Source organism: Hipposideros armiger, unplaced genomic scaffold (assembly GCF_001890085.2).
Source record: "Hipposideros armiger isolate ML-2016 unplaced genomic scaffold, ASM189008v1 scaffold_22, whole genome shotgun sequence".
Lineage (NCBI taxonomy): Eukaryota > Metazoa > Chordata > Mammalia > Chiroptera > Hipposideridae > Hipposideros > Hipposideros armiger.
This window is the reverse complement of record NW_017731372.1, coordinates 365,944-375,095: the sequence shown is the minus strand read 5'-3', so window position 1 is coordinate 375,095 and position 9,152 is coordinate 365,944. Positions and strand designations below refer to the sequence as shown.

Sequence of the window (9,152 nt, the reverse complement as noted above, 5' to 3'; positions counted from 1 at the left end):
GAGGTGATGATGAGATGATGAAAAGCTTACTTAGCCCATGGCCTTCGAGTAGCCGCACAGCAAATGGTAGTTCTCAGGATAATCACGATGCTGTCTTGCCCTGTGCTCCTGTCCTTCATGACCAAACAGACTCAGAATCGGCTTGTGATTGACACCGTGTGTGCCTCACAGACCCTCCAGCCCTCACGCAAATCCTCCTGTACCGCTGAATTGGTTTCCAGCTTTTATTAGGGGCCGGTGGGGTATTTTTCCTACTGCACTGAGTGTACGCATCTCAGCTCCATGTGACTTCTCTGCCGCTTCTCCCACCGCGTGCAAGCGTCCGCCCAGCAAGCCCCGTGTGCCCCCCGGTGTGAGGGTTGCACGCGCGTTGGGGGCGGGGGATGCAGCCAGGAGCCCGGCATCCAGCCCAGTCAGGCTCCCTGGCCCCGCCTCTGCCTTGGCTGGGCGCAGTCCCGCTCTCCGATTGGTCGGCGGCGGCAGCCGCCCCTCCCCCTCCAAGGGAATAAAAGCCGCGGGCTCGCCATCGCCGCGCACGCAGCCTGATAAATTCAACCTGCTTGGAAGAGCTTCAGTAGCCGCGAATCTTCTGCCTCCTCGCGTTCGCAGTGCCCACTGGAGCCCATCACTATCCTACCCACGACGTGCTGCACCGCATCCGCAGCCATGTGCCGGACCTTGTCCGCCTTCCCCACCACCTGCTTGGAGAGGTAAGAGGAGCTTGTCCCGCTATCCGGAGCAAGAAGTCCAAGTCCCACCAACCTTTAGGGAGTGGAGTGGCAGGCTTGGGGGCCCTGGGTGGGCGGGATAATGGAATGCTAATGACTTGAGTGGAGAGGCAGGGGGCAACTTGGTGCCACATGCTCAGATGCTCCCCTTTGGGTCTTAGAGAAGCCATTGGCCAAGAGAAGGGAGAAGGAAAAACAAATGGACCACTGCTTATTGTAATTCCCTAGCCTCTGACAAAGGGCAGCCCTTTTCAGGTGACCCGCTGAAGACCACGTGGGCATTACCCGGCAGAACTGTCTCCCCCAGTTTCTTAAGCACTTGGCTTTCACTCTACAGCCCAGATCGGGGGACATGGCTTCCTCTGGCCCTGGGAAGGGAGGGAGATGTTTTTCAAGTCCGCAGATGAGGGAGGTGCCCACTCCCCAGGGAGCTTCTCAGTTGCCTTAAACCTTTGCTGGAGCTGGTGGCCAGGAAGGAAAAGGTAAAGATGAGGAATCAGTTTCCGCACAGCTCCACAAGTATTCATGAAAAAACCTAGAGGGGGCTGAACTGCCGTCTGCTTATCAACAGGCACAAAGATAGAGCAGGGTGACTTAAGTGGAACCAAACCCATGTCTAAAGTGCTGTCAAGTCAGAAAGTGGAAGACCTACCGAGGCACAGCTCAAACGTTGCTTTCATTGTTTCTGGGTTCATGGTACTAGGGAGAGAAGCAAAGTTTAGGCCCTGGGAAGAGCCAGGGGTTCCCAGGAGCCCTTGGGGCTGGAATTTGGGTGGCACGAACCTGACCTCTTCTGAGACCCCATAAACCTCTCTGCCCTGGCTAAGGAAATGGAGAATCCTTACATTCTCATGCTTTGCCTTTCAGAGCCAAAGAGTTCAAGACACGGCTGGGGATCTTTCTTCACAAATCAGACCTGGGCTCCGATAACGGGAGTGTTCGCAAGTTTGAATGGAGCAGTAAACACTGCAAAGAGGGGTAAGTCCTGCTGACCAGCCTAGGGCCCCTAGGGGACACAGGCAGATTAAGGAAAGGAGTCATGAGAAGGGAAATGCAAGGAGAAACCAGGACATGCTAGGGTGGACCTTGTGACCCCTTCCTGGAGAGTTTAGTGGGGTGTCTTGCTGGTCTGCTATGGCTGCTTGGCTCATGGGTGACTGGTTGGGTGGCTCCAGGGTTCTAAGTCTATCAACAGATGAGTGTACCCAGAGGTCTGAATGTCTAGATACCAGACTCTCCCACCTGGAGGTGTCACTGCACATGAGCCCAGGGCTATGACAGTGTCCAAAATCACTTGAGGTTTTTAATCAATGCCTCTACTTCCGTTAGCATGCACCCTGCCTAGAAGCCGTTTCATATTGAACATCAACTGTGCTCAGTGCTGCACTAGGTTCTGGGCTTCTGGGTAGATCTAACCTTCATTCACGAAGCCCTTATTCCCTTGGGGAAGTGTACAAAACAGCACTTTGAGAGTCAGAGGGATAGAAACAATTTTGGACAGTGACGAGACAGTCTTAGAGATACGTACTGAGGGCTAAAAGGTGTCTGGCTCCTGAATTGTCCTCTAGAAAAACACCACTGTTTCCCTTAAACCCAACCAAGGACCTGAAGAGTCAGCTCCAGTAACCACCAAACTAATCTTTGTGTGAATTACGCATCTCCCATCAGAGTTCTGGCTAGGATTTGTGCTCTGCATTACTGTGTTGATTCTTTTCTTTAAATTAAAATCTTGCCTCACCGACCCCTCCCCCCCCACACTTTGTTTTCTGCAGAAGCTTTTCAGAAGATGTGCTGAGATGGAGAGAGTCGTTTGACTTGCTACTGAGCAGCAAAAGTGAGTTGAATCCTATTGTGTCTATATGTGGATAGCACATGGGTGCACCATGTGCTTGGGAGCCAGCCTGAGGGATGCTGAAAGCGTGGGCAAAATAACAGTAGTAGCAATAATAATAATGATCTCCTAGTGTGCCAGCCTCTATTCAGAATATAAAGACAGGTCCTTGCGGGAGAAAATTACCGCCTAAAAATAGAGCCATTAACTACAACTGCTGTCTTTTCTCCTTTTATTCCCTGTTGTCCCTCAGTCTGACCTGTCTCTTCCTTTGTCTCTCCAACCCCAGATGGAGTGGCTGCCTTCCATGCCTTCCTGAAGACGGAGTTCAGCGAGGAGAACCTGGAGTTCTGGCTGGCCTGTGAGGAGTTCAAGAAGACCCGCTCAGCCACCAAGCTGGCCTCCCGGGCTCACAGGATCTTTGAGGAGTTCATCCGCAGCGAAGCTCCCAGAGAGGTCAGAGCCCAGATACGGCCCGTGGGTCTTCCCGACCCTGCCTTTCTCCTTCCCCGCTGAGAATTGGGGATGTGGGAGGTCAGCAGGCGAAGGACTGAGTTTAGAAGTAGAGTTGCCTTATTTGGCACAAGGGTGAGTGGGCTTCTGTGGCTGGAGCCTACGAAAATCAGGCTTCATGCCACCCCTGGGTGCTGTTACCCTCAGACTCCCCGGTAGGGTCACAGGGGCTGGCAGGTGTTTTGGCCTCTGTCCCTGCACGCAGTTGTAGACGAAGCCCTTTTTAGAGGCTCAACACACTTACACAGCTAGGGAGACAAGTCATCACAGGGACCTGCGTAAGCTGCCGCAGTCCCCTGGCTGACCTGCCTCAGACAGGCAGGTCTGTGGTCAGCGAGTTTTTCAACCTTCCCTCATGCCTCCGCTGCCTGGTGCCTGCATTTAACAAGGGACATGGCGCCACCTAGTGGAGAGCTGACGAATACCTTGTTTTTGTATCTTTATTTTCTATTTTATTTTCTGAGCCCTTTTACTCATTCCACATCATTCTGTGAAGATTTATTGAGCACCAGTTCCATGCCAGGCACTGTGGTAGTCACTGGGGATAGAGCAGTGGACAAAACAAAGCCTCTACCCTAATGGGAGAGGACAGTAACCAATGAAACAAATAAACACATGCTACGGGATGACCCATCCTCTGATAAACGTAAAGCAGCATATGGGAGGAAGTCCCAGAGTGCGGGGAGGGGCACAGGAGGTGAGGTCTTTCTATTTTATTAAAGGAAGTGAGAGGTGGGCTGTCCGATACGGCGACATGTAATCGGAGACATGAGAGTGTTATGAGAGGAAACACCATTCTAGCACAGGAAAAGGAACGTACAAAGGCCAGAGGGCATCTGCCGTCCCCACAAACCAGCAAGTGGGCCTGCGTGAAGCATGGGGAGTGAGGGAGAGCAGGAGATGAGGCCAGGAGGCTGGAAAATGGCGACGGGAGGGCCCAGGTAGCCTTGTGGGCCCAGCATGCACTTCGACTTTTCCTCTAAGCAACTGCTATCAAACTGTTGTGTTGATTGGACCCAGCTCAGCCTGCCAGCATTTCAGATGTGGGGACAGGCCCAGAGTTGAAAGCCAGTTAATGATGGACTCAGGAAACCAGATTCCTGGTTCAGAATCCCGGGGTCCTTCCACTGCCCCACCTGAGAATCATTCCTCCCTCTGCCTCCTAGACCCCTAGCACCTGATTCCCACTCACCCATGTGCTTGTCCTCCTTCCCACAGGTTAACATAGACCATGAGACCAGGGAGCTGACCAGGACGAACCTGCAGGCTGCCACGGCCACATGCTTCGATGTGGCTCAGGGGAAGACACGCACGCTGATGGAGAAGGACTCCTACCCACGCTTCCTGAAATCGTCTGCTTACCAGGACCTGGCTAGCCAAGCCTCGGCCATCAATGCCTCTCCGTCCAACTGCAGCCCGGCTGAGCCCTTATACACCTGAGCCTCATGGCAGTGAGGAGCCAGCCGGAAAAAGAGATTGAGTCACCCAGCCCTGAGGCAGCCGCCCCTGTGTGGGAGGCAGGTTCTGCAAAGCATGCGAAGTGAAGGGACAGTGAAGGAAAAAGCTGTTCTTGTTTTGGAAGCAACAGCCGCTCTTCCAGATACTGTGGGACTGAATTTCATGCATGAGAGGGGCCCCCCCGCCCCAACTCCAGGACTTCTGGATAAGGGGTGAAGATGCTGGTTGTGTGGAGCTCTTTGGGGAAAGGAATGGTGGTGCAAGAGTTATCACTGGCTCTTGCCATTCTCAAAGGGGCAAGAAATATCCCAGGGTGGTTTGGGAAAGCTGTGAATAAAGGGAGATGTGAAAATGAGACAGGAAAAGACAACCAGATCAGCTGTTTTGCCTGTTGAACAGTTGACTGATCACATCCTGTTTTCCCGATTCCCGGACTGTCCAGGGCACAGGAAGCAGACATGGATGTGGACCCTTCCCATTCTGTCCACCTTGCCCTCCTCTGGGAGGCCCCAGGGCCCATTTGCTTGTACTTCTTAACACTTGTCCAGCCTCACAGCCTTGTCAAGACCAGGGAACCAGTGTGATACCTGCCCCAAGTGAGATGTTTATACCTCAAAAACTGGCCTTTGAGCCCCTTTCCATGTCCGTAGAGAGCTCTGCCAAGAAGCCATCTTGCTCATGTGAAATTAATCTTGGTGCTCTTGGGGACCTCGCAGGTGGGCCGTGACCCTGTGTTTGCAGCAGGGCCCACCTGTGAGCGGGGCCTGCTGAGGGCCTCTTGCTGGGATGTGTCCTCTCTGTTAGGTTCTGCCCTTGAATGTGGGGCCCCTGAAGAGAAAGGTGTGGGGCTTCTGGGTGAGTGGCCAGTCAGCTTTCATGCGTGGCAGTGTGGAGAGAAGGAGAAAACAATCCTAAGAAACAAATCCCGCAAGTCCTGTTTAATTAAGCCGATATTTTTTGTGTGAGTATGAGAACAGGGAAAAAGAGGCACCCCAAGATGGGGAGGGGGGCAGAGCCTCGTGTTTCCTTCCTGTGGATGTGAGGTGCACTTCCTGGAGTGTGGGGAGAGATGGGGCAGGGACCACAATGACCCTTGGATAGACCACGGAAGCTGGGAGCAAAGCTGCGGGGAGAGGCTGCTTGGAAGAGCAGGACCAGGGGAAATCAGAACCTGCCTGTCACCTCGGGGCATCCCCGAACAAACATTCTGAGGTGGAACTTGTCCAGGAGCCCAGGCTGGGGAGGGGAATGCACCCGGCAGCCTCCTTGTGCCCTAGCAAAATCACCCCTGTTCTCGCTGCACTGTAAGCTCCTCCAGGAGAAAATTATTTAAGTATAACGTATTGTGCGTTTTGTGACGCTTGTCATAGCATATTCTATTTGTTAGCGTTGGTATTGTTGCTGTTATTTATTATTGTAACTTTAGCTTGCCTCGACCAGAGAATCTCAACAGGAGCTGGCAGCCTGTCTCCCTTCTCTCCACCAGGCTCTACCTCTGAACGTGCTGGGAACCTCTTGGCGCCTGTCAGGATCTCCTCACTGTTTAAATATTTATTTATTGTTGACAACTGGAGCTGGTTTCCGAGATGTGAATGATGTACTCAACCCCCATTTTTCCTGTTTCAGCATGTTATATTCTTGTAAAATAAAAATAAAATCCAAATATGAGATCCCGTCTCCAAGGGCTGTATGCTTGGGGACAAGGGACAGGGAAGTGCTGTGGGAGGAGGTGGCCTCCGGAAATTCCACAGGACAGATGGCTGAGTTTCCCCATCCCAGGCAGAGGCACAAGTGATGAAAGACCCGAGTGTGGCTGGTAACGGGCAGAATCGAAAAGAGGCGGATAGGTTCTAACGGTGGCTGCCGAGATTGGTGACTTCCGATAGCTGATGACACAACCCCAACTTGTGTTGGGCTGTTGTGTTGTGTTCATTTGGACCCAGCTCAGCCTGCCATGATTTCAGAGCTCATATCTTTTGTCCACCCAACGGGGATGCAGCACAAGCCATTCCCAATTCTGCCTGTAACAGCACAAGGGGCGGTTCCCCCTTGGTCAAGGAGCAGGCATTTTCAATTGGCATTACTATTTTACAACTTCCTATGAGTTCAAATGAGTAATCTTTAATAATTTCGTAGAAGTCTCTGAGACGATCTACAGGAAGCCACTCTGTACATGAGACGGCTCCATTCCACGGGCTGAGAGAGCAAGAAGGGTGAGCTGGTCTTGAAAACTGGAGGAGTAGGTTTGCAAGGGTCAAAATCTGTGCTGCTTCTGCCTATCGCCTACTTGTCCTCCTCTCTTATCCTGTTAACCCTTCTCATTTTATTCTGATGGCTACTATTTTTTTAAAAATCCTTCTCTATGTTGAATGATCTGTGAATAGGCAGATCTGACCTCATATTGACTTTTTTTTTTTTAAGATTTTTATTGGGGAATTGGGGGATGGGAACAGCGCTGGGGAATTGGGGGAAGGGGAACATGCTGTTCTCTCTGCTTGGAATACCCTCTTTCGCTTTCTCTTTTTTTTTTTTCTTTAATTTTTATTGAGGAACCGTGTGTTTTTCCAAGACCCATCAGCTCCAAGCCAAGTCGTTTTTCAATCTAGTTGTGGAGGGCGCAGTTCACTGGCCCATGTGGGAATCAAACCGGCAACCTTGGTGTTATGAGCCCACGCACTAACCACCCGAGCTAAATGGACACCCCTCTATTTTTTTTAATTGGGGGTTGTGGGGTGAGAAGAGGAATGTCCTCCTCAAAATCTAGCAAAAACTCCATCTTCTCTCTCGGTGAAACACCCCAAATGCCCACCACACAGAGTTAATCGCTGCCACTTCTGTGATTCTAGAACACACTGTTCTTACTGATGGCCTCACATACTGTAACTGATGTCTTCACAGCTCTTTTCTTCCACCAAGCTGATCTCTTCAAGGTCAGGAGCCGTATTATTCACCTTGATAAGATGGGACAGAACAGATCGCAGCAGAGCTGTTCACAGCCCTGGCTGTGGGGTCAGAATGCTGGGGTTGGGAGCCTGGCTCATTCGCTGGACGGCCTTGGGAAGTTATTAAGCTTCCTCAAGTCTTAGCCCCCTTGTCTGTAAGCTGAGGGAACTTTATTTCATTCAGTGTTCCCCTCAGAGGGAAATGAAAGTGTTTGGCACAATGTTGATGTCCCATGCATATTTGCTTTTCTTGGATTCTTCAGAGAACGTGTGGACATGTGTAAGAAAGGTGTAGAAGCAACTTTCTGTTGCCTCTCTGGGTTGTCAGGTTGTGAGGGGTGCAACCCTCTCCTTTTATAATTCCTTTTCTAAATGTATCAATAAAGCATCTGTTTAAGACTGAAAAAAAAAAAAAAGAAAGAAATCTTATTTTAGTCTCTGTACCCACTGGGCTATCTTAGCAGTAGTTATGCTAATAATGATCAGTTTTATTAAAATTTCCCATCTTTATTAAAATGAATTAATACAACTACAAGTTGTATCTCTTGGAAGGAGGCAAATGTGCAATGAATGCCATGCAAGTCAAGCATGCCCCAGAAAAGTCTAGCATAGCCTGACATGGGTACAGGGGCGCAGCAGAGGGTGAGGAATGGGAGGGAGTGGGCGGGGTTACCACAGTCACATGGAAGCAACAGTTGGATTTGAAACGGGCCGAAATGAGTTTGAGTGAGCACCCTCTTAATTAATGGCTCAACTTTTGATTTCCTCATCTGACATTCTGGAAATGGATTGCTCTATTGAAACAGCTGTCCTATACTTCTGTGTCCCTAAGGTGAGTCAATGAAGCAGGTAGGACACTAGGGTAAAGGCTTGGAGGTGAGTCATCTGTTTTCTGCGATAAGCAATGACCAGGGCTGAGGTTAGTCATTGCTTTATAGACGGAAGTGGGAGATTTGGTGTTAGGGTGAGGATGAAGACTAGCATTCAGGTGGACGTGCCGTTTATGGAAATGGAGAAAGAGCAGGAACAGTTTACAGGCAGGCGATGGTCTCTGTTTGGGACATGTTCAAGATTTGTGTGTCTGAAGCTCAGCAGAGAGGCTAGGGCTAGAGAAAGAGGCTTGGGTGTCACCGGGGCGTGAGGGGCAGTAAAGGCCCAGAGTTTGGATGGCATGACACTGGTGAACATCATGTGACCATGTACCACTCGCTATTCATGGCCTTATCTGGACTTTGTCCCCCAGAGAGACTGGCTGGATATCTTGTGAAGCCAGGAATATTTCCCTCGGTAGCATTCAGTACACAGTATGCAGCTCAGAGCTAAGAAAGGAGCCTTAGAAATCATATTGCATGAGAAAACTGAGGCCCAACATTGTTAAACCGCCCACCTGAGGTCACTCAGCTAAATTAGCCACAGCTCTGGCTGCAGAATCAGGTCTCCAGAATGCCAAGCCAGTGCCCATTTGAGGACAGCAAGTCGAGTGTGCCCAGATGAGTGAGGGAGCTCAGACTTTGGGTTGACTTAGCTTCTCTGAGCCTCAGTTTCATCATCAGCAATTGTGTGAGCTTCAGACACACAAATCTTGAACATGTCCCAAACAGAGACCATCGCCTGCCTGTAAACTGTTCCTGCTCTTTCTCCATTTCCATGTCACTCGTGAAGCAATGAGCATAGTACCAG

General features: G+C 50.7%; 1 protein-coding gene across 1 annotated transcript; it reads left to right on the top strand.

The window, feature by feature from the left end:
• The first annotated feature begins 485 nt into the window (after positions 1-485).
• Positions 486-6,200, top strand: RGS16 (regulator of G protein signaling 16). Its single transcript, XM_019635429.1, has 5 exons — positions 486-710; positions 1,596-1,706; positions 2,501-2,562; positions 2,849-3,015; positions 4,291-6,200. Exons 1-5 carry the CDS (start codon positions 667-669, stop codon positions 4,510-4,512), a joined length of 606 nt encoding a protein of 201 aa, XP_019490974.1. The 5' UTR covers positions 486-666; the 3' UTR covers positions 4,513-6,200.
• The last annotated feature ends 2,952 nt before the right edge of the window (positions 6,201-9,152 follow it).

Excerpts from the sequence above, each read along its gene's own strand:
- RGS16 (XM_019635429.1), top strand. The coding sequence starts at position 667 with ATGTGCCGGACCTTGTCCGCCTTCCCCACCACCTGCTTGGAGAG. Across the intron at positions 2,563-2,848 it reads CTTGCTACTGAGCAGCAAAA|ATGGAGTGGCTGCCTTCCAT; the intron begins GTGAGTTGAATC and ends CTCCAACCCCAG. Across the intron at positions 3,016-4,290 it reads GCAGCGAAGCTCCCAGAGAG|GTTAACATAGACCATGAGAC; the intron begins GTCAGAGCCCAG and ends TCCTTCCCACAG.